This window comes from Macrosteles quadrilineatus, unplaced genomic scaffold, assembly GCF_028750875.1.
Source record: "Macrosteles quadrilineatus isolate MER2022 unplaced genomic scaffold, UCM_ALF_1.0 Scaffold_1__1_contigs__length_201487025, whole genome shotgun sequence".
NCBI lineage: Eukaryota > Metazoa > Arthropoda > Insecta > Hemiptera > Cicadellidae > Macrosteles > Macrosteles quadrilineatus.
The window spans coordinates 161,836,357-161,861,295 of NW_026542594.1; the positions used below are offsets into that span (position 1 = coordinate 161,836,357).

General features: G+C 34.0%; 2 protein-coding genes across 2 annotated transcripts; one reads left to right on the plus strand and one right to left on the minus strand.

Annotated features, from left to right (window-relative positions):
* Positions 1-774: 774 nt before the first annotated feature.
* Positions 775-10,739, minus strand: LOC128988670 (protein fem-1 homolog CG6966). Its single transcript, XM_054410185.1, has 6 exons — positions 9,557-10,739; positions 8,397-8,732; positions 7,563-7,751; positions 6,065-6,307; positions 5,183-5,308; positions 775-2,247 (listed from the first exon to the last, which is right to left on the minus strand). Exons 1-6 carry the CDS (start codon positions 10,556-10,558, stop codon positions 2,026-2,028), a joined length of 2,118 nt encoding a protein of 705 aa, XP_054266160.1. The 5' UTR covers positions 10,559-10,739; the 3' UTR covers positions 775-2,025.
* Positions 10,740-12,741: 2,002 nt separating this feature from the next.
* On the plus strand, positions 12,742-24,020 carry LOC128988675 (leucine-rich repeat-containing protein 27-like). The gene is made up of 11 exons (XM_054410198.1): positions 12,742-12,920; positions 14,928-15,117; positions 15,695-15,889; positions 16,637-16,791; positions 17,899-18,002; positions 18,289-18,390; positions 20,374-20,441; positions 21,065-21,147; positions 21,573-21,622; positions 21,990-22,110; positions 23,863-24,020. The coding sequence occupies exons 1-11, from the start codon at positions 12,798-12,800 to the stop codon at positions 23,932-23,934; spliced, it is 1,263 nt and encodes a 420-aa protein (XP_054266173.1). The 5' UTR covers positions 12,742-12,797; the 3' UTR covers positions 23,935-24,020.
* The last annotated feature ends 919 nt before the right edge of the window (positions 24,021-24,939 follow it).

A 24,939-nucleotide genomic window follows, 5' to 3' on the forward strand; every position in this document is an offset into this window, starting at 1 on the left:
ATATCGTTTTATTTGGTTAAATGAGGTTTTAAATTACTGGAATAACAAGAAACCAATTGTGAACAAAACACGATCTCTACAGTTGGACGTAACAATAAAATTGGCTTCAGCTGTTCCATAATGATGTCAAATCAAATCAAATCAAATCATTTATTATCATGGACATTTACATGCATTGACATTGTCAGTGGAGCAGAACATAAAATTAGGGTGTGCGCCCTGTCAGCAGATGAATGTTGAGCTAGTGAGGTTATCCTGCCAGTTATTGAGATTATTTGTGCACATCGGACTATGTTTTTAAGCAAAGTTTTAAAAATGCCCATCTTTTAACCTTTAGCAACCATTTAACCGTTCACTTTAACAAGCTTATGAAGAGGACCATTCTTGTTTGAAAATTTATCATACTTTTTTTGTAAATAACGAATGTTACACTAAACCGCATAGATTTTGAGATATTTTTTTGACACCAAAAACTATCAATTTTCAATGTAACCCTCCCTTCCACCCCCACCCGACGCTCAAGATGGTGTGACTTTTTACCATACAATATGAGGATTATATTGAGCTGTTTGGAGTCAAAAGTTAGCTTTGACTTTGGATGATGAGATTATGCCTTTTTTTTTTGCTAAAAGCACCCTACTAAGGGAAATTTTAAAAAAGAGTCCTTTACTATGATACGAATAGAACGGTTGAAAGAACACCCATAAAGAGGTTGAAATGTAATATAGGATGATGAACTGTATGATAATCAGGAAAATAATAGTAAATACCTCATCAACACCTAAAAGTCAAATTTAATTACCTTTAAAAATTTTATAATCTTTGAGTTACATAATATTATGATTGTTATGAATATGATCTTACAATGTTAAAACATATTTGAGTGAGTATCACTGTTAACACATATTGTCTGCAACTAAATTTATTAGGAATCACAAAAATAGCTGCCACATTTTAAACAAATAGGTTTTAACCTTGATATTTTATATAAAAATAAAAATTCTGTAACATTAGAGAAGAGATTATATTATTGAATTGCAGTAATTCCACGAACAATTAAAACTTTCAACACATATTGCTAGAGCTAACTCCAAGATGGTATATAATAAATGTTATACATGAAACACTATTGAAACATTTTGACTAGGACGGGTGGCGTCGTCCTGTAATCCAGTTACTAGGAGGTCACGAATTGTGGATATTTATAGGCATGCACTGTGGATGCGATACTCCCCAGTGTGGATTAACGTCCGCACGGGTGAGTAAAACAACTATCCGCAGTACTATCCTGATAATTAGACCAATTCGTAATTACCAAGGCAAAAATGTGGTTCGGATTCCACTATAAACTGTAGGTCCCTTAGTTGCCATTAGCTGTATGGGCTATTAATTAACAGCTGTGTCTAAGGAGTGTCGGCCTTAGTCACTAACAAGACTACAAGATCGCGCCACTCATCCTACACTCATCTCCATTCGTACTTAGCTTAAAATACCTACTTTGTATGGTCGCCATTTCATAGAACAGTATTTCATAGATCAGTATTAACAGTACTATTATTTTTTACATTTAAAATAAAACAAATTATATACAACCAAATTACCTTTAAAAATTTTATAATCTTTGAGTTACATAATATTATGATTATTATGAATATGATCTTAAAATGTTAAAACATATTTGAGTGAGTATCACTGTTAACACATATTGTCTGCAGCTAATTTTATTAGGAATCACAAAAATAGCTGCCACATTTTATACAAATAGGTTTTAACCTTGATATTTTATATAAAAATAAAAATTCTGTAACATTAGAGAAGAGATAATATTATTGAATTGCAGTAATTCCACGAACAATTAAAACTTTCAACACGTATTGCTAGAGCTAACTCCAAGGTGGTATATTATAAATGTTATATATGAAACACTATTATTTTTTACATTTAAAATAAAACAAATTTTATACAACCGTTAGGCACAACAAGTTATTGATACAAATATAACCATAGAAATGCAAATTAACAGTTTCACTTCTGGTGGAATTTGACGAATGTCTCTAGAGTGCGAGGTATCTGGCCTCGGTAGAGGATGCCGTACTTGCAGACAGCGGTGGCGGCCAGACATGCAAGACTGGTGTACTGTAGCAGATGGATGTTGTGAGGGTTCTTAGATATGAGTGTCCAAGGACAATCCCCAGCTTTGTTAGGCTGGTCCAGGTGAGCTCCGACATCAAGCAGCAACTGTACCAACTGAAACAACAAATACACTGTATGGAGATTTCTTTAATTGAATTGTTTAGTTTATATAGAGATATGCAAAGTTGTTTTGCACACAAGGCTGTAAAAGGGATGAGATCTTAACACGTTCAATGCGGTTGCGCGATGGCCGACCACGGCCGGTTGCGCAAACAGCTAATGCTCTGCGTGGATGAGTGAGCAAAAACATTTAAATTTAGTTTAATCCAAATGAGAGATATACTGTGTCCCAGTCGTTGTGGACATAGTTTTATAAGAACCCAACACACAGCATACAGGCTCTCAGTATTGCCAAATGGAAGGGAAAAGCAGGACTGAGTACCTGGATACACCATCAAACCGCAAAAGAGCGGTCAAGCACAATGACTCACGGCAGTGGCTAACCTCGCATTGGAACAATAGTTCATAAATGATGCTTTGACGAGTATACTCGTCGTGCGCCACTTGGAAAGCGCTAGTGTTGTGTCACTCGTAATGTGCAGTGAAAGTGTTAAACATCAAAGAAATAGACAGAAATCATAATCGAATCAAATCTCTTAGGTGAATTTTTACATATACGGTAGGCCCCACAAAAAGGATTTAGACAATTGATTTCATATTACTTCCATTTTTACACCAAAAGCTTTAAAACTTAACCAAATTTATAAAGTAGGGTTTGACAGTAGCCTTATATGTAAAAATTAACATAATAAATATAAAAAGAAAATAGGAGCAACTTTTACCAATTTGCTTGAAAAAAAATTACTACCTTGAACTATCACCTGATTACTGTTTACTGCGTTGCATTTTTGACACTTACGTATAGCAGCTGTTTGATTGAAGAATATTGATTTTCAAAAGTAAAAATATCATTGTGTTAATCAATTGATTGATTGGGCATCTAAAATGTTATGGAATTAACAATGGCACTCTAAATTGGTTAAAATCATATTTAGAAATAGAAAACAATGAGTCATGATGAAAAAAGATACAGTAAAAATTAAGTTAAGTTAGAATCTAATTGAAAATGATTTCACTACTAGGTCCATTATTATTATTATTATTATTTTAAGAGGTTGGCGGCCTCTTTTAACCTTGCATTTGCCCGTCCACATAGACTAACCGCCCGTGCGTGAATCGTATACAGCTTAGCAAGGAGTGAGCCGGTACAGTACAAAGGTGATCTGTACTGATGAAATGTTTTCGGCAGTGACCAGGATCCGAACCCACGACATCGCTGCCTTGGGCCCGAAGTCCGCGAAGCTACCGACTGAGCCACCGACTCACTAATTTATTCTATATAGCTATTAATGATTTAAATATTAATAATGCTGAAGTATTTTTACATGCTGATGACACCTCACTTCTATTAAGGTGTTCTGATGATAGAGAATTAAAGACAGCATATTACAGTCTAACCTTGATATAACGAGCCTTAATTTAACAAATTCCTAGATTTAACAAACTCCCCACATTATTGTTTTTTTGTTTTTTTCTATCACAGTTCCATTGATAAAAATTAAATGTGAATATGACGTCAACACTGTGCAGACCTGTATCATCTGCTCCGTTTTCACATCTGTCTGCTGTGCGCTATGTCACAACTGATTTCTGTAGTAAAGTAGAAGAAGTATCCTTACATATAATATGCAAAGGCGATTTCTACAAAACACTACTCCTCTGTTAATAATGGACGTATTTTAACAAATGATTTGTCAAAATTAAGTATTTATCGCGTAGACACCCCTTTCACCAATTTCTGTAATAAAAGTCCTCGGGCTTTGCCCCACAGGCCATCAAAATGCCTATGTATTTCTAATGAAGAAAAGATTTTGTTTACTTAAACAGACGAATAACTTGTATTAATCACAGCTGTTCATAGTGAACACATGATACACAGAAAAGCGTTTGTTTTCAAAGTGAGTTCTTTTTCAGTTTCGATAACTGGAATGGAGTGATTACATTATCTTTGAGTTGACTCTTTTAAGTCATCGGAAATTATGACGGTTATTCGTTTTGAAATAACACCTAATACTTTGCAATCTCTTGAATTCGAGAAACAGGAGCACAAGCTTTAATTAATAGTTTAAGGACAGACAATAGTCGAAATTTGCCCTCAAGCGATAAGACGTCAACCCCGCTTTAGAGACTGAGACGGACGACAGTTCGAGTACAGACACAGGTTAGTAAAGACATAATTGCCTGTTCTGGTCAATTCTAACTATAAGTGTTTCTATAGCCGAGTTCAGTATAATTAAATTATAGTTGTATTAGTAACTTGATTATTACAATTTTATTGGCTGGGGACTGATGGAAACGTTATGCTCAATAAACTGTAACTGGGTGATAAATAACCATAGCAAACTCTAGCATGATGTAATCGGGCAATAAGCAACCACGGTGACTTGATTTGAAGATGAAGAGAAACATTCAAAAATGGATAGAAGAGCATAGAGAAAGAATAACAAAATCGTTATCTTTAATTTCTTTTTAAAATTGAGATTTTTGTTTACGCAAAATTACATTTTTATAGGTTTGAAGTCTAAAGTATTGTAGTTAAGTTATCAATTATTTAAGAAGGAGAAACCACCTCGTATTTCAACCCAAAATATTAGTGTAGACTGGGGATGATCTGTGTAGCTTTGTTACTGACTAAGATCAGCTGGTTCATTAATAAAAATAGTTTATTTAAAACCAAATACTACTGCTTATCTACATAGTCGCCAAACAAATTGGGATACTTCTCATAGCGGTGAGTGAGTTTTTAAATACCTTTGTTGTAGAACTTTATTAAAATAATTTTTGTTTTATGGTTGCTTTTGGTGGTAATATATCTAAAACTTATACATTAAAATCTTTTTTCTGTTTAATGATCAAAGTATATTTAAATATTTTTTGTGAAATGCATTAGCAACATTAGTTTACGTAAAAGCTTAGTAGGTATACTCACAGGACCGTAAAAGTTGTAAGGATTGGCTGCCACATGCAGAGGTGTAGACTTGGACTCATTTTTTGCATTCACAGGCGCGCCACATTCCAACAGTAGTTTGATCACTTTCATGTTGGGAAATATTAACTGAAACATTTAAAAAATTCAAATGATACCATAACGGTTTTAGCCAAAATACAGTAGAACCGTATATCTCTTTATGTGCAAAAATCTTGGTTAAAGCTCAAGAAGAATGGTTTGGTAACCAGAGAGGAGCAAAATCACGTATCACAATAGCAAAAAAAGTGTCAGATAAGCAGTAAACTCATTCACAAAAAACAAATTCTGCATAATCTACTGTAAAAATAAATTGTATGCCTACGCAAGGTATGTTTGAAAGAATTTTTAGTTGTTGCAAAAACCAGCTTTGTACGGAAAAGTTTGGTAGAATCTAATATGATCAGATTTCCTGAGGAGTTGGTTATATTCAGGTTGGAAATTTTACTGTACGATTCTCAAGAGAAGAAAGGTACAGAGAAAGCATTCAATGGTGAAATTAAGTGGTGTCTAGCAGTTATTAGTTTATGGTGTCTTGTACTAATCACTTCTCCTAACCCCCTCACACTTCTTTCCCTCTTGCCATCACATAACTATTATAACGCTCATGCTGGAAGACCTTGTGCGATAGGAACTTCCGCAAAGTGCTTGCCGCTCTGGCTCGTCACAAGTATATTGCCACTAGCAGGTACGTACCAACATGGACAACATATTAGAGCTGAAAGCACAAGTCCCATAAGCAAGTTTCTTATACTTTCCTTACTTCTTAAGTTTCCTTAATTCTCGGTGAGTATACTTTTGACACCTCAATATTTTTATGAAGTGTACTAGAGGATGTAGGCTTACCTGGTTGTCATCGCTGAAGTAGCTGCTCTTGATCGTGTTGAGCCGAGACACACAGAGATGCAGCAGTGTATCGCCGGTGGTGGCAGAGCGAGGGTTGGACAACACCAGGCTGTGGACACACTCGTACACTTGCCTCTGCTGCACCTCACTACGCGCAGTCTCCACCAGCAAGTAGATCAGGTGCGTGATACACTTGAGTATCCGGTCAAAGCTCTCCTGTTGTCTCTTGTACACCGGACGTATCTGAGACCAAAACAACACAAATTACGCCCATTTAAGATGTGATTCAACAATTGTTTTAGGAAAATAAATGGATAATAGGCTAAACCAACGATAATCTGGTCAAACTCAGGTTTGCCAGTAATCTGGCTGTCTTAAATATTGATCTTTTGGTTCTGATTCTAGCAATTTACAAGTCACTGTGTGTCCAAACTATCGCCTCCAGTTCTGTCCCATTGCAGCAAAGTTTTGTTTGTGGAAGGTTATATCAAGGTTAAAGGTGTATCAGCGGCTCGATTTTCGAGCTAAACCAGACCTAAGCAAAGTCAGAGAATCTAGCCAAGCCTCTGACTGCAGGAGATGTTCTTAGTTTTGCCATTATTGCAGGGGACAATAGAGATGTCTGATGAAATGTTCATGATTTTACCGGATTCACTATGTACTCAATTTTAATGTATTTCCCTCATTGCCATCCACTAGTCTGGCTCTTTCACCCATTCCTAGCTAAGATATGACTGAATTATTGAGAGACTAAAAAATTACAAATTACATAAAACATCACTAGACTGCCTATACAATTTTTTCAATTTGTAAATGAAAGCCAATATATAAGTAGCTATTAATCTAGTATAAGCTTTTCCCCTTTTGTATCCTATATAAACTAAAACCTGAGCTGTATTGGACTTCAAAACTTTTTAAGGTTTTATATCTGTCGGCCTCTGCTGTATGGTTATAATTAGCACAAAATAAATAGTGTGTTCAGTTTCTCTTTAACTGCATATTCTACGACCTAACCTGTATTTCTTCAAGGTCAGCTAACTGCTATCCTCCTTATTCTACAATTCAAAATCCATGGCCTAGTGCCTTTCCTTGATCAAATCTTATTAATATTACCTACAGCATTTAGCAAATTTCCCATTCAGGGAATAGTGTAAGCCTGATGCCCCAGGAATGATTCTCTTTTTCGTTTTTATGTCCCCAGAGATCTAAAATAATATCTGTTCAGATTTACATATAGGCCTATACTGTACGGTATGTATCTATTAGCACGATAACTTGAGTAAATATGATCCAATTATGATAAAATTTGGTATAAACATGTAAATATACTTTATTTTATTTTAACAAGTATACACACTAGTATGATTTGACTTTGAGAACAGGGTCAAACATAAAATTTCTCAATTTACTTTCTGGACCTTATTTGGTATCTTGAAAAATAAACTTAATTCCCATTCTGCACAGTCACTCCTTACATGATTTTTTTTAACAAACAAACCTCAAGAAGTTGTCGACAATCTGATAATTTGTCAGTGAGCAGGGTAAAAGTAGCCAGCACATCGTCAAATCGTGGTTCATCTTCAACTCTCATGTTTGCATTCCAAACAACTTCAAGACTCTTCTCATTGAGATCAACAAAGAGACGAACAAGTGCCTGAGCAGTAAAACATGTGTCGCTAAACAACACCTGAAAAATAAAAGTGTTGTAGTAATACACTAAGTAGATGACAAATTGATCATTCCATAAAATTTGATTACACCCAAAACATACAAGGATGGATCACGAGTTGCAGTTTTATAAGTAAATAACATCATCGAAGTTCAAATCAAAACGCCTGATCTCCTAATTATTAACAGACAAGTTTTTAGACACTAATTCTATTCATGACAGTTTTCATCTTAACAAGGCCTTAGATATTGAGATGTGGAAATTTCTTTCTCTTTAAAATTTAATTTGACTGATAATCTTTTACGGGGTTTGATTTTTGAGCAGAGCTTTCATTCTCGGAATCGCCAAAATTGTCTTATCAAAAATCACTATTTCACCGTGACTGTGGGAGACAATGATGAAGTCTCCATCCTATAAAATGAAAAGATCAACTAACAGTTTATTATATGACAGTTTTGTTTTACATAAGTTAAGAGAATGTGCTACAGTTAGGCTTTAACTTAATTTTTTTAGAGAATCATAGCTTAATGTAATTTAGTCTATTTAAATATTGCAATCTTTTTCTTAAAGCATGGTAATTTTTGCGTAGAAGTTAAATAAGATGACTCTTTAACATTTTACTCTTTAAAATTTATCAGAATATGATAAAACTAAATGACTTACCGAGTCTTTTTCAACTCTGATTTCTAGAGCTCTCTTCCAGAGGTCTATGCACCGTTGATACATGAGGTCATCAGCATAAGCAGCTCCTCGGTACATTAAGCGAAACAAAGTATCCTTGTGTGTTGGTCCAAGCACTCGCTCGCATACAAGCAAACTTTGTATTCTCATTGCATCCAAGTCTAAAGCTATATTTTGAAGGTCTTCCTCAGTTCTGAACTCTCGTGCATGTCCGAATGCAGCTCTTGGAGGCAAGTCAGGTCTCTTTGGTAGAGGTTCACCGTTGGTGCCATGTTGTCTCCTCAAACTGGTGGCTAGCTGCCAATGCAACAATGCAACCTTAAACAATACAAACATTTATTTTTTACAGATTTATTTCTTACTATATGAAGACCTTGTAGTTCCGAATCCAGAACATGAAATTACATGTGTGTATATATATATATGTTTTAAACTATAACAGATCTGATCGGGGGAGCAAGCTGGTCTAGTGGTTAGACCACAGAAGTTCAAATCCTGCCAAATCACCAATGGATTTTATGGAAGTGATATTGCCACAAGCCCTAGGTCTAGCCTGAAGTAACGTGAAAAAAATATTCCTGGGCTTGTGCCTAACGTCATAGGAAAAAAACAACAGATCAGATTACCGTATCAGATCAGGTTTGTGAAGACAGGTGCCTCGGTCTAAGGTGTTGAAAAACTCAAAACAACAGGTCTGAAAACATTTAAATGACACTTAAAAAATTAGTAGCTAAATAATTTGTGGGTATGAATCTAAAACATAACAACTAGGCCTAACTTATACCTATAGGGTATAAAATTGATTTAACAATATCTTATAGGCCTAAGTGAATCATAATGTTAAAAAGTTTGTTCTTAACACTCAGCTTACTTAGCCTACAAGTTCTTTTACTATAGTTACAGTAGCTTAACTAGGCTACGCAAATATGGTGACACCTTTTATGGTTACAGTAGGAATAGGATGATTTATCCTTCACCTAGCTGAATTAGGCTACTTTGCTTAAGTTGTTCTACAAGATTTTTGATTAAGTCAACATAACAAACTAGTAAATATTATTTGTCATATATAATGTGTGGCTAAAATTAAGCCTTTTTGTTAGTGTGTATGGCCTAGTCTAGACTAGCCCAAATTATATGCTTACTTGTGAATCTGAATGTTCATCCAAAAATGTGGATCCCATGAGTTCATGAGCATCAGCTAACCGTTCTGGTTCATATGGGATTCTGTCAATCAAGTAGGTAAAAATTTGAGCTGCACCCTTTAGACAGGCTGTCTGCAGAGCATCATCATTGTAACGGCTGCGAGCATAAGGATCAGCTCCATGGTCTAGCAACAGCTTAGTTGTTTCAAAGCGATGCTCTTGAATGGCATAATGCAATGCAGTTTTGTTCTGAATATCTCGGGCATTAACATGAGCACCATTTTCCAATAGAAACTGGCATAACTGAACACTTTGGACAGAATTTATAAGGCATGTTCCTCCATTATAGTTTGCTATCAAAATGTCTGCACCACATTTAACCAAATACGACACAATGTTCATATGGGTCATAAAACATGCACTTCTAACTGGAGTTGATCCTGTATCTGATACTGCGTTTACATCAGCACCATGCTCTACAAGACATCTGATAACAGGAAGCTTTCCAGAGACAGCCGCACACCAAAGTGGCGTAACACTATGGACCGATCGGTCATCAGGAACTTCGTACAGACCTCTTTGTTCGATATCAGCATCACATACAGTAATGAGATATTCTACAATTTCTAAATGACCTCTTTTACACGCTATGAACAAAGGAGCACAACCATCTTTGATCCGACTGACAATTTCCTTTCTGTGTTCTTTGGCAAATCTTTCTAATCTTGTCCTTATTGAATAAGAAAGCCTTGCACCCGGAGCTGCATGTCTACACTCTTGAATCAGATCACTAAAAATTATGTCTTTTTGATTGCTCAGATCAACCTTGCTGCTTGAAAACCACATATCAAATTTTATAAATATTTCGTTTCTAATTCCACAAGAATTCAGGTTGATAAAATAAAGAATGTTATCATAGATTAGACACAAGATTGATTTCAATGTGACTCTGATATAATTGGATAACTTATACACAACTAAAGCACTGGTAATTATTACCATAACTGGTAAAACAGTAACATTTGTAAAACTATAAAAACACTTATCTCGATAAAAATAAACAAAGATTTTCACAACTAAATAAAGACATGTTTACACTAACATCTTCTTACGATCAACCAACCACTAGTTACTTTTGTTTTGTGCACAAATGACAGACCTCAGTCTCAGTCAGTACTAGAAAATAAAAAAATGTCAAAATGTCTAGAATACGACGACGACACTCAAACGACCAATAGAAACCAAAAGAATTATTTGTCAGCTGATCTCTGACAGAGCTTAGATGGTGATTACTAAATTACAATGATTTCTACATATTATTGTCATCACTATACAAAGTTATATAATCTATTATAGTTTGTATTACTAAATTAACTATTTATATTGATATTCACAATCCAGTAGATAAATAGTATGAGAGCGTTAGATATTTCCTAACTAAAAACATTAAAGCATATGTTGTATGCTCAATTTCTCCACGTACAATAGATTCTATAATAATACCATAGAAATTCTATGGTAAAACTCTATGATAGAATTAACATACTTTCTTTGAAATTCAATGTTTATATGCTCCATAAGCATTATGCTTAGTTATAATTACAGTATGTAGTTTTCGTTTAGTTATTCTATGATTTCTGGCATATTCATTGGCGATCGGCTAGTCTATGTAAGCTAAACCGCCAAGACTCCGGAGCCGTACCATTGACTATATACAGTAACACTATATAGTGTTTCACATTGTGTTTTATTTTACTACTAGCTGTAACCCGCGGGCTTTGCCCCGTTTAACGTCTTAATTTTCAAGAAACGTCTTAATTTTCAAGAAACGTCTTAATTTTCAAGATGATCTCGTTCGCATGGCTCAATCACGTCCTGGTTGAAGTTCGTTCGCTACGCTCACTCACATTTAGGTTGGAGCTCGTTCGCTACGCTCACTGACCTATAGGTTGGAGCTCGTTCGCTGCGCTCACTTGCCTTCAGGTTAGCTCGTTCACTACGCTAACTCGCCTCCAGGTTGAAGTTCGTTCGCTACGCTCACTCACCTTTTGGTTGCAAATTAGCTGTTGTCATAAATGTAAAAGAAATAATAGTGCTGCACCCTGTTGGTAATCCTTGTAACTTTAATGCTATTGAACATCATAGAAAGAACAGAACCAACTTGTTTAATTGAAACAGCTGTTAAGATAGTGTTAACACATACAGTAGTGTACTCCCGTTGTAGCCCGTAGTGTAGTTGCACTCAGCATCGCGCTTGACACTCGCTAGAAGCTAGTGCGTTTCCTGGTGAAGCCTGGGGGGTCTTTTTCGCATGCCAGACCTTTAAATTCAATCACCTCCTTATACTTATGCCAAATAAGAATCGCTCTTGACTTCCAATATCTATTCCAAAGTTCTCTTACCACTCAGTCGACATTGAATTTTGAAAAATCCCTATATCTGCTACACGCATATACTAGAAAAGCTCACCCTAACATTTCAATAAAAAAAAATTAGAACGACTACGACGTAGTCAAAATCAAATAACTGTAATTAATTTTAAATAATTATGCACATTAATGTATCCTACAATCCATCCATCTTTTGTTGGTCAAGGTTGAATAAATCAAGTATAACACAATATTTTCATTGAATGGCGTTACTTACTAAACTAGTATAATCAATGCTAGTGGAACCTTAAATGAACAAATTTGCTTTTACACGATTGAAGATCGGAAGATCAAACAGAAAATAAGCAATGTGATTTCATAAAATAACATATCAATACACAGGTATATTTCCCAATGAATACATTGAAAAATTGATCAGTTAAAGCGAATATATGTACAGTATAAACACAAAAGCCATACGCGGGGCTATATGAGTGTTGTAGACCAAATGCGGAACTTCTTATAGTACCAGACCTACCGGTAGTTAGTTACTTCAATGCGCGCCGACACCAGTGTTTCCGGTTCATGTTTATGAATAATTACATCGCATGATAAACAAATCCGTGTCTTAGCTACAACTTGTGATACGCACGAAACATGCTAATGTTAATAAGAACATATCATATCGATCTCCCTTGCCACCATTTGTTTATTTACCTCAACAAACCATCATAACATAGAGAGTTCATTTACTTTCAAGTAGATTGTAAAATTTGTAGAAAGAATTAAAGTTTGATTTACTTGGTACTGTGAAGAAATATTTTGTAGAATTACTTATTATTGGTTTGGATGTTAATCATTATATTGTAGTTATGGACAAGGGTAGACCATTTGATCATGAAATAATTGAAGAGAATTGTATATCTAAAGATTTTAGCAGGTGTGGTATCAAGTCCATCCCAGATGAAATTCTTTATAAACTAGTAAATATACAGGTAAGCTTTACTGATAGTAAGCCTGAAATGTAGCTTATTCTAATCTGTGCAGTGTGCATGCTGTTTTGTAAACACACTTCTCTAGAATTTGTTAATATTTTATGATGAACTTGTCAGTGTTCGGAAGTAGCATGCAGCAATTTTTGTAGCGTAAGTTGTAGCTTTTGCTACTGTTCAGGATTATAGCTGCAGCAAGCTTAATTTCTTTTACTAGCTGTATCAAATTATTAGATAATATTTTAACACTTGGTTACGAGTTTTTAAAACACACATTCCAGCCCCCAATCAAAAATTATCTGTTTGTTAACAATTTCCTACATAGCCTACAGCTATTCCTGTGTATGACAACTTTGGTTAGTTTTAAATTATTGCTAAAAGATAGAATAATAGAAACCTATGCAAAAGTAGTTGTGGTCATAGTTGTAGACATAGTAAACTTTTGAAATGTGGGTGTAGCTACATTTTAAAAGTAGCTTCCCCAACACTGGTAGGCCTACTTGTAACTTCATGCCTTATGAAATATGATGGTACAGTGTGGGCTGAACTTCAAAAAAAGTTTAGATGAGTTAGGGGTCTAAACAGGAATGATTCAAAGAAGATACATTAATAATGCACTAGAGCATATCCAGGATCAAGGAATAAAGGATTATTATTTCTTCGTGCAGAGAATGAAGAATCTATATATTTAACCAGTTGAGCTGATTTCTAGCTGTTGTTACCCAATAGGATAAAAATCACAAATATGTAAGCTATAGTGGTTTAAATTACCCAAATTGTTAGGTACTATCGGAACGATCCTTTGTTGTTTGTTAAGACTACAGCTGTTTCATACTTCAAATGGAGCAAATCAGGTCGGAAGAATGTCACGTAGTCTTCATTTAAATATTCCTCGTGGTGGAGTTCGTCGAAAGTTTGATAAATAAGTGACAAAACACATAACATGCAACACAGAACTTCCTACCTAATGATGTTCTCCATTTGAAGCATAGCTGTAGTCTTAACAAACTACAAAGAATTGTTCCAAAAAAAAACCCAGGTAATTTAAACCACTATATAGTTAATTCTGACGAACCAGAGGCCATTTCATCATGAATTATGATAGGTAGACGGAATAGCTTAGTCCAGTACAGCGCCGGATTTTCTACTAGGCCAGCTACAGGCAAATGAGGCCACCGTGGTTTGTAGAAAAAAATTTGTAGAACAATATTTGAATTTTATTTTATAAAATTAAAATTAATAATTTTCCACGATTGTGTCTAACGATAATGTCCCCGGGAAGATGTTGACGATTTTGTTGTGATTGCGGGTGACGATGGCATAATATCCCAGAAATTTAATTTTAAGGGTGGGGGCTGCAGGGATTAATTTGGCCTAGGGCCACACCTATTCTAAATTCGGCTCTAAAGTCAAACCTTGTTAGTACAAACCTCGGCAAAACGAATTCCTCGATAAGAATTAAAAAATATCCCCTTGAATGTTTTGTAAAGGTCAATGCTAAAAACACCTCTATATGGCATAATCATTTAGGTTAAAAACCTCCATAAGACCAAAACGAATTTGTTTGTGACATGGACTAGGACTGATTAACCTCTACAACAAATATTCTTAGACTCTCCATTTTGTAGCATTTTGTCGTGTGTTGGCATTTACTTAGTAGGCTCATGTTTAGATATTCTCTTTATTAAGAATACCACAATACAGTAATACAATTTTACCCCCTGCCCCTAGAAATTTGTCTCATAGAGGTTTGACTGTAGTCAACATGTGTAATTTATAGCCCCAAAGTAACTCAACTTTAGACTATATAGCATAACACAGCGATTAACTAACTTAAAAAAAACTTTAAACAAATTTTTTATTTTATTTTGCTATTGTCTATTTAAAAAGTTTTGATGTTGTATAGGGCTTGAAAATCATTTTTCTCTTCTCCACTAATATTTTTTTTGCAGTACCTATTAAATAATTTTCATAAGGGAGATTTTATTTTAATTCATTTTTAAATTTCAGTACTTATACTTAGAAGGGAATGACTTAACAGAGTTAAACCCATCTTTGTTCCCGACTTTACGAGAACTAAGGTGGCTTGACTTGAGAAACAATAAATTGAGGACCATTCCTAACTCAGTAATGGATCATCCATCTCTGCAAGTTTTACTGCTAGAGGGCAATCATTTAGAAAGTATTCCTATTGAAATAGGTAAGTCTGATTCTTGTTTAATGTGTTTTGATAAAATTTTCAACAGCTAAAAGTAAAAGAGAGTAACTTTACATCTTAAATCTATGATATTATGATAAGGGATCTTATAGTTTACAAACACTGTTACTTTTGGTTTGGCATGTGTAAAAGAATGAAACCATCCACCCAACCCCATATATTCAGTCAAGCCAAACCTTTATTTTATTTCATATCATCTACCGTTTGGTTACGATTGCAGAGTATAGTTTTATAAGGCTTACTTACAAACTGCTCGAGCAATGTAACGAAAAAATTTTGTCTAATGTGCATAAGAACACAAGCAAATTTCCAATTAGAAAAAAATGGTAGGACTATAAAAGCCAGTTTTTGTTGAAAATAGTCTTTAAAATATCTTTATAAAAGTTATACTTGATATGTTTGTAATTTTTTGTTAACCTTTACAAAAATTATAAAAATCAAACATCCCTGATGATGAGATGATGAGCTGAAACTAGGTGTGTTTTCTTCAATTATTTGGATCATTTGCCGAACAGCAGGTATTTAATAATATTTTTCAAATTTATTCAAACATTTTCAGGATCTGTAAAAACACTGAGGGGCTTGCAACTAGCGAGAAACCCACTCGAGTACCCTCCTCCCCACATTGTCAACCAAGGGGTGCAAAGCACTATAGAGTTTTTACAAAAAGAGTGGCTTCAAATGCAGTCACCTCAACAAATACATCTCATTTCAGAGACCCATTCACAAACCAAGACAGCCCAATCCAAACAAGGTACTGTATTCGATTATATGACATGTGCTATGTTTACTAAACTTAAAAACGTGACCTGAGTTATTATAACTTATACAAATTTACAGAAAATTAACCTCCACCATCTAACAAATAAGGTAATTGGTGTTTTTAGTTTTATCAACTTACAACGACTCATAATATACAAATAATATCACCAGATTACACCATAAGTTGATGATTAGGCAATTTACTGATATTGATAAAAACATTTCCGTCAGCATTAACACATTCAAATAATACTGATTAGCATGCACAGACCTGTATGATGACATTATGTAGAATGTCCATCTGCTATAACCGTCAAATAATACCTATATAGCATACCTGGATGAGGACATTATCTAGAATGTCCGTCTGCAATAAATGTCAAATAATACTGATCAGCATACCTGTATAAGGACATTATGTAGAATGTCCATCTGCAATAACTGTCAAATAATACCTAGTATACCGATGAGGACATTATCTAGAATGTCCGTCTGCAATAAATGTCAAATAACACCGATGGGCGATTAGCATTATTAATAATTTTTACTACCTAGAATTTAATTATTTTTTTTATCAATTAACATTATATAGAATTTACCCCAGATTCCCCCTAACTTTGAAAATATACTTGTTCTTGTTAAGATTTGGAAGTTTTATCAAGACATTCCATTACCATCATCAAGGTAATAGCTGGTTCCCAAACTAGAAGCCAAGTCAGTTTGACATAATGTTTTCCAGGACGAAGGCAAAAGGTGAGTGGGAGTAAATCAGCTGTGGTAAACAAGGTAGGAGAGCTAGATAACTCGCACCTGAGTGCAGCAAATCTCAGCAGGTGTATCAATGTACAGCCCATCTCCCGGGACAGACGACAGGCACCTCAAGATGTGGGACAGGTCAGTGCTAGGTTACTGTACTGTACTTCACTTAACCCATTGAGTAACTCATGTGTGTCATGTCCTCATGTTATAGTGGCAATGAACCTTTTTGGGCCCACGGTGGCAGGGTAGCTCTGTTGACTGAGTGTAGCAATGAGGTCTTTCGACATGCATGGATTCGAATCCTGTACATGTACAATTTATATTGAGTTTACTAATGTATAGCTTATCTGGAGTGGAGGGCTTACCTTAAATAAATGGTGTCCAGCTTGGGTGGGAGTTGACAGCATTAGTGAGTTTAATTGGGATTGCACACAACACCTGTTTTGATTCTTTTTATATTAATTTCATATAGATTAAGCATAGTATGCTCAATCTATGTCAGTATATAAGAAGACGATACAATTTTTATTTTTTTATATTTTATTTTGGTTAAATATGGACATGTTGATCACATAGTGTAAGAGACATAAAAGTAGCCTACATAACCTAAAAAATAATTAATAGAGAAATAAAAAAATATTCTGGTGTCAATCGGTTGAATCACAACTGTAGGCTACTAGCAGTTTGTTTTCAGTTACGCATTGCTAAAGAAGTTTAACTTTTTTTATTTCTTCATGAAACATGTAAATAATGGGGAAGAGACCCTTTATACACAACGATTATTTAAACTTTCTTTGAGCTGTCATTTAATCTATCTGCAGATTTCTCAGCAAAAGTAAACAGATATTACTTGGCCTACCTAACCAACTCAAACTTATACTCATTAACTAAACTTATTAACTCTGTAAACTATAACCAGAGTCATTAAAAACATGTTTGTTTGCCTAAAATATCTAAAGGAAAAGCATAGTAATGACTCAAAAAGTCTTAAAATATAAAGGCGAGTACATTAAATCTAGAAATGGTTAAAAACCATTAACTTCTCCATCAGTTTAAGCTGATCTAATGACAGCAAGAGATACTCCCATGAGCATTTGGGGCTTCAGGGTAGGCAAGGCCTGTTTTACATCAACCCTAATGTTTGGATTTTTATCATCATTTTGATTTAGATTGTAAATATACAATAGCTATATCCAGCCATAAAGTGAGTGGACTAGTATTTTTATATAAGTGGTTTTACAGGTCTTGATGGTTGATAATCCTTCTTCTTCAGTCAACTGTAAAAAGCGGTCAAGAAGTTTAACTAAAGCCAGATCAAGTGTACCACTTGACAACGATCATTCGAGGTAGGCCAGTTAACACATTTGTCTAGTCCAATTAACTGAACATTTTGTAAGTTATAGTTTTGCTGTACCTGTATTTTTCTAAGTAGTTAGTATTAACTTTTACTGTTAATTAGTGTTAATTTTATTCATCCCAATTAATTTATTGGGCACCAATCTCTGTGTACGGAGTAGGTATTCAAATTAAAATATTGGTAAAATAGAAGTCACCAAATAAATGGTTTATTAATGATTTGTAAGTAAAATTTAAAAAGTTTTTTATTTGTGATTTATTTGAATGATTTCGTAGGAGCAACAACAGAGACATGCAACTGAGCCTCATACGAGACATTTGGATAGAGAAAGTTCGTGAAATGTTATTAAAACAAGATGCAATACTTCAAAGAAGAAAGTAAGTTTATTTTACTTTTGTCACCCCAATGAAGAATTGTGGTTAAAGGATTTTGATAACATCCACGGTAGTTTATTGATGACACTTGTATCTTGTTTTGTAAGTTGTTTATAGGTTTCTAAATTGAAAAATCTAGTAACACTTCAAAGATATACTCACACACAGTATGATGTATTCACAGCCGAGATAAAAATTGTAAAAAAAGATTGTAGGTAATTAATATTGCAGTTCATTTGTCTGTTGAGTCTGGTCATTGAAAGAATCAAATCAAAATTGATTATTGTTGAGTGTGTAAGCTGTCATTGTTGAGCTCTGTAAATAAAACAAAGGTGTAAAACCCTAAAAATGCAAAAATATAGAATAAAGTAGTTAATAGAGTACATAAATATATCCTTTAGTTTGAATCGTTAATTGGGTAACTGATGTGTTTCATGTACATTTTTTGTTAAATAGTTTAAGTTACAAAATGGCCATGTGAACATAACACTGCTTGGTAAAATACCCCCGCCGCAGCAAACCTGCAGACTAAGCGAATTTCCATTTGACTGATTGGATTTACACTGAAATGTCTACTTAAAAATATAACATTTATTCCCTATTTAAATAGAATTAGTTTAACAAGTACTTAGGTTTGCTGCATCAGGGAGGGTAAAACTGTTTTTTTTTTTTAATGTTAATAGTTAGTAAGAAATTAAAACATTTTCCAAATTTGATCAAAATATGTTCATAAACAAGTAAACTACAACAGTTTACTTATTCTCCATAAGAATAACATTGGAATTTTAAATTTACAATTTTTTGGAATTTTCTCCGTAACCATTAGGCGTATAACAACGCTTCAATATACTAAATTATTTGTTTTTTTAAGCTCTACAAAATGATTTGGAATGAAATTGCTAAATTTTATGTTTTTTGGGTCAAAAATGGGAAAAGCCTATTTTTACCCCATAAAACCCCCCGTAAACCCCCGTTCCCATGGTCCGATCATGCTGGATCGCGAACTCGTTCGAATAAACGTAGGTTTACACGTTTGTACCAAATTTCATCAAAATCGGATCATTTTTGCTCGAGTTATCGTGCTAACGGACACATATATATATATATATATATGAATTTGAACGGATGGTGTTTTTGGCCTCTAGGGACCTCAAAACGAAAAAAAAAATCGGTCCCGCGTCCAGGTCTTACCATGAGTACTACGGTAATAGCTTATTCCCTATATGGGAAATTCGCTAAAATGTTATTTTATTTTCAAAGTTATCATAGAATGCCTTATATTTTATTTTTGTATGCTAAAATTTATCCATACCGGTATTTGTTTTCCTGTCAGTAAATTTCCTAAAAGCCAAAAAACATTTTTGGATCATAACGGTAAGCATGATAACTCAAGGAAAATCATAAAATGCTAATGAGACCTATGTGTTATTTATTCAAACGAGAAGATAGATCGAAGCATGGAAAGGTTGGTTTTGCACCTGGAATGGCACTTCTTTACCTATTTAATATTACTAGTACTTTTCATATTCTACAAAATTAGTTACCTTATTTATTAATTACATTGATTGGCTTAAAAAACTTAATCTAAACATTGTACATTTTTATTTTTCCCAAATTCTTTTCTTTTGGAGTACTAGCTTGTTACCAACAATGCTGATTATGAATTTCAGTATAGTTGGCTGTGTCAGTATAATGTGTTTATTTAAATTGGTTTAATGATTTACAAGGGCAAAATTGTGAATGAACAAAATGTTGTATAAACAGCACCAATACTTGAGCATGTTATTATTTGTTTTAGACAATATTTTATGATATTATTGTTTGTAAAGGAACCAAAACTGTTTAAAATCATGTATATGCATGTTTTATATTTTTTTACATTCCAAACAATGAAATTATTACACCAATGGATAACACTCAGTCACTCAGTTCCCTGGTAAAGAAAATAATAAGAATAATATCTTATATTATCAATTCCGTTTTAAGGAATGTGGAGACATTGCAGCAGTGGCAAGATGAAACCAAACTACTCAAGCAAACACACGTCAAGAAAGGTATGAACCTCTCTTTAAATGAAAATTAGTGGACAGAGTCTAGTATTATTAACAAAATTACAACATAACAATACATTTTATTAGAACAATTTTATATGAAAATGTAAAAGAAAGCTTTTTTATGTTTTATTTATAACTAGGCCCTGTTTATAGTAGGAATTGGAAATACATTACTGTTACTTTGCATGTAATAGTCAGTAACGTACCTTAGCTTTTTTGGTAATAAGTGAAGTAATACTATATTTTTTTGTTATGTATTACCCCTTAGTCAAAGACGGGTCGCTATTAGTAGGAAGACTAGATCAGCATTATTTCACCCGCTCGTTCCAACAGTTAAGATGATGTTACAAAAACAATCTTTCTACCAAGGTACATTTGTACATTTACAAGGTTATTTTGTAAAATCTACAGTTAAAAGGAAGACCCTATCAGTATTATATCAAACCTTCGTTTTAACAGTTCGATCTCGTTACAAAAATAATAGGGTATTGTCAGTAATCTATTACCAGGGCAATGTGTGGCACTTGAGTATTAGTATTATTTATCATACTACGTCAAATAATGTCCACCTCTAGTTTTAAAGTTTTGTTAAAACCTGTTTTAATATTTGTAATTTGTTTCAGTTTCTTGTAAGACAGAGGTTGACTTCCCCTTTGGCACTGATCCAGAATACCTCAAAATATTGTCAAGAAAAGATTTGAAAGAGGTTATAAATATATTTCTTTGTGTTATGAAATAGTTAATGCTATTTTCACATTGAAAAAAATAGTAGTTTTTAAAGTTAAATTAGAGATTAGTCCTCATAGTACCAAAAAGGCGCTTATGTACATCCTTGGCACCTTGGAAAATCAAGGGACTTGCGGTAAAATCTTGATGTAACAAACTCAAAATTCATATAACACTTGTTTGAAATCCCCATGAACAAAGACTCATAAACAAATAAGACTTACGATTTACATCTATATAAACTATGTATGTTGAGAACAGATTTCCATTATGACGAGAATAATATATTGCAATCAAACATGTTAAGTAACATGCAGTAATGATTATTTCACATTAACAAATGAACTATTTTCCATTTATTTTAATTGTACACTATCAATATGAATATAACAACCTTTTTTTTAGGACTGGAACCACCGAAGGGAATCATCTCCCCACAATTTCCGGCATGAGGAGTAAGTAATTCATTTCATTTAGCTCTTAATGTTTAATCTTCTCGTGAAACTCTAGATTATAACTTAGATTATGTAACTTAAATGTCAAGAATAAATTAATTTTTATTTAGTGATGTAGGTTTTTATTTTGTCCCTAATAATGGTTGATGGTGATAATAAGACTGGAAATATTAAGCTTTGTTTGGTCAATTAAAATTGTGTTAATAAAGGTACACGGGTAATTATATTTTTTCACTCTTTTAAATTCAAACATATCGTGAATGTGTATGTGATGTAACATATTAACAGGATTCCCAAATATACAGTTTGTTCATAGAGCTGTAATGTCACATTTTAAATGGCTATAAAATATTGTTTTGGGTTCCAGGCCAATAAATAACAGGATTGTATCAATAATGACTGCACTTCAAGAGTTGCAGACCAGTCAATCCTCAACACTGATGAGTCCTCGGACTGAGCAAAAGATACTCTCTGAAGAAATAAAAAAGGTTTGTTACTATCTTAAGCTTTCAATTCATGGCATTTCCACCAGAAATAAGGTTTAAAACTCTGACAAGATATTTGCCAACATTCTGACACATTCTATCTAAAAAATTAGCTTACTAGCAGTAGAACTCTCATGTCATAAACTTATGATGAATTTAACCCTTTGACCACAGTTAAATTCATTTATATGTCATTTGTTTATTTCATAATATGTCAGTTATGTCATATTCATTAAAAAAGGTTCTGTGTCTTTCTCTATACTAGTTTAAAAAGAAGCAAAACAAAAGTTGTATGTAGAGGTGTATAGTCAATGGTTGTATGCAATCCCTAGTTAACTCGCTAATGCCATCGACTTCCACCCAAGCTGGACACCTATAGTCCCACCAGCCACCAGTTGATGAGCCTTCCCACCGGCTAAGCCACACATTAGAAGGTTTAATATGGACTAGGTGAACCCGTGCGAATTCGCACGAATAAATTAGGATATATTGTAGCAACGTAGAAGTTACGTCGTTGTATCGACGTTGGTCTTGAGCTCGATCGTTGGCTATATACATTCTAAGTTCTTTTTGCTGTTCAGTAGGAGTATTTTGCAGGACGGAGCTTATCATGCTGAAAACTTGCGCGAATAGATTAATATCAACCAAATGTTTAGTCAAAATGTGCGTGAGTTCAGTGCTGCAAAAGCCATTAGCTTTGTTTAGCATTCTTTCTTGAACAGCGGTTTCGACGTCATAGATATACATTTCGGCATATGTGGGATGCTCCCATTCTGACAGTTGAAAGGTGCCAATTGAGTGATAAATTGTGTCGTGCACCTTATACATGAAAGGCCCTCCTTCTTTAAAATGTAGCACACCACATTTCTGACATTTTAATACCATCTCGCCGAGTGAATGCTGCTGAGTTCTTGTATTTGTCAGTGTAATTTTGTAAGTACACGTTGCCACTAACTGTTCCAGCTCCTCGTCTGGGCTCATTACGTTTTGCATTGCTTGCCGTATGTTGACTCGCCGTGTCCGACCTGCAATATTTCTTTATCGTCGGGTCCTTAGCATGTTTAAACTAAAATAAAATGTAAAACTTTTCTCCCGTCGTGTCCTATAATAGGTAACATATTTTTGCCGGGTTTCTAACTATTTTTTAAAAACATGCAAACTGTTTACATTTCATAACCAAACAAAACAGCCGGGATTTCTTTTACTAATGTATTGACACCTGTTTCAGAATATAATAACATTCAAATCAATCACAATGTTATCCTTATGGAAGGAACTTTGAGGGTAGCCCACGCCCTTCAAAAGATATATTTCGAAAATCTAAATCCAGTTTGCACATCTACACACCTAGACGAACATTTTGGTATATAATATGTGGGGTTAAATCTTAAAACGAAAAAACCTTATGTTCACAAAGTTTCATGTCGCGTATTAAATATATAGATAGCACACATATGGGAATCGAACCCGCAGATGTAGAAAGATCTTAACGCTATGCACGTTAGTGCAATGCCTTCGTCAACTGAGCCACCATGTCACCATTGGCCAGCCGGGACAAATGCTAATATAAATACATGAGAAACTAGCGCTTGCAGGTAAGATTGGACCAACTACTTGAGTGCCAGTGAGTTAGCAGTACGGCTTCTTCACCGTAAGAGCTATGACAACTTATACTCGTCAAATCGTCTTGTTAAGTGTTAACGATCCATTATTTTTATATTATAACCATACTTTTAAACCCCTTTGCTCTTTCAGATACGAGACATTCAGAGAAGTTTGAGTGCTTTGAAACTGAAGAATTTTGGTCAACTTGGGTATTCAAGGTAGAATTTCCAATTAATACATCATTAATAAGCTTGTTTGAATGTCAATTTAAAATAAATTCAGCATATATAACACACATTTATATCTTATTTTACCACCAAATGTTTACATTATTTTAAATATATTAAGTAAAAAGTAATCTTGAATTTGTTCTACCCTCCTTTTACTTTCTCTCCCTAAACATAGTAGCCTATTTGGAGAAAGTATTGTTCTCGCCAACAATTTCGAGTTTGAGTTTTGAGTGGATTTTTGGGTCCCTCTGGACCCAAAAAAGTGGTTTTTGAAGTGATGTCTGTGTGTGTGGGTGTGTCTGTATGTGTGGATGTGTACAGAGCTACAGACTACACAACTGTGGTCCGATTTTGATGAAATTTGGTATGTAGGAACTCCTCCATGGTATCTCCAGCTGTTTAAATTTTTTTTTAATGGGGATTTTTCCATAAAAACAAAAAAAAAAACCAGAAAAATAAGATTTTCTCAAAAATAGCCTGAACTATTTTGATAAAATTTTTGTATGCCCTTTGAATTCTGAACAAAATGTTAGGACTCACATTAAAAATTGTGGTTCAAAAGTTAATGTAAATTATGTTATTTTCCCATAAAACCTTATCAAATATAAGAAAATCGTATTTTTGAAAAAAAAAGACAGTTTTGATTGGAATTAGAATGTGATGGTCCTTATAATTCTTAACAACGTAGTCCAACCACCCATTGCTGTAAAAATTACGGTTCGAAAGTTATTTTCCATATAAAATATGATAGTTACTCCCACCGCATACCCATGTTAAAGGTTGTTGACAAGCTAATGGGAGAAAGTATGTGGCAGATTGCTGATACCGTTTATTTTATATATCTTTACTAGCACATCTAAACTCAAACTCTTTATTTGCCATAAAAAACATTACAAATTTGAGCATAGCTCATGTAACAGATGGCATGTCAATTATAACTAGAGTGTAAATTAATTATTACAATTACAATTATTACAATTAATTATTTAAAAAATCA

Excerpts from the sequence above, each read along its gene's own strand:
- LOC128988675 (XM_054410198.1), top strand. The coding sequence starts at position 12,798 with ATGGACAAGGGTAGACCATTTGATCATGAAATAATTGAAGAGAATTGT. Across the intron at positions 16,792-17,898 it reads CACCTCAAGATGTGGGACAG|GTCTTGATGGTTGATAATCC; the intron begins GTCAGTGCTAGG and ends GTGGTTTTACAG. Across the intron at positions 18,003-18,288 it reads CTTGACAACGATCATTCGAG|GAGCAACAACAGAGACATGC; the intron begins GTAGGCCAGTTA and ends ATGATTTCGTAG.
- LOC128988670 (XM_054410185.1), bottom strand. The coding sequence starts at position 10,558 with ATGGTAATAATTACCAGTGCTTTAGTTGTGTATAAGTTATCCAATTAT. Across the intron at positions 6,308-7,562 it reads ATTGTCGACAACTTCTTGAG|ATACGTCCGGTGTACAAGAG; the intron begins GTTTGTTTGTTA and ends TTTTGGTCTCAG. Across the intron at positions 5,309-6,064 it reads ACTTCAGCGATGACAACCAG|TTAATATTTCCCAACATGAA; the intron begins GTAAGCCTACAT and ends TAAATGTTTCAG.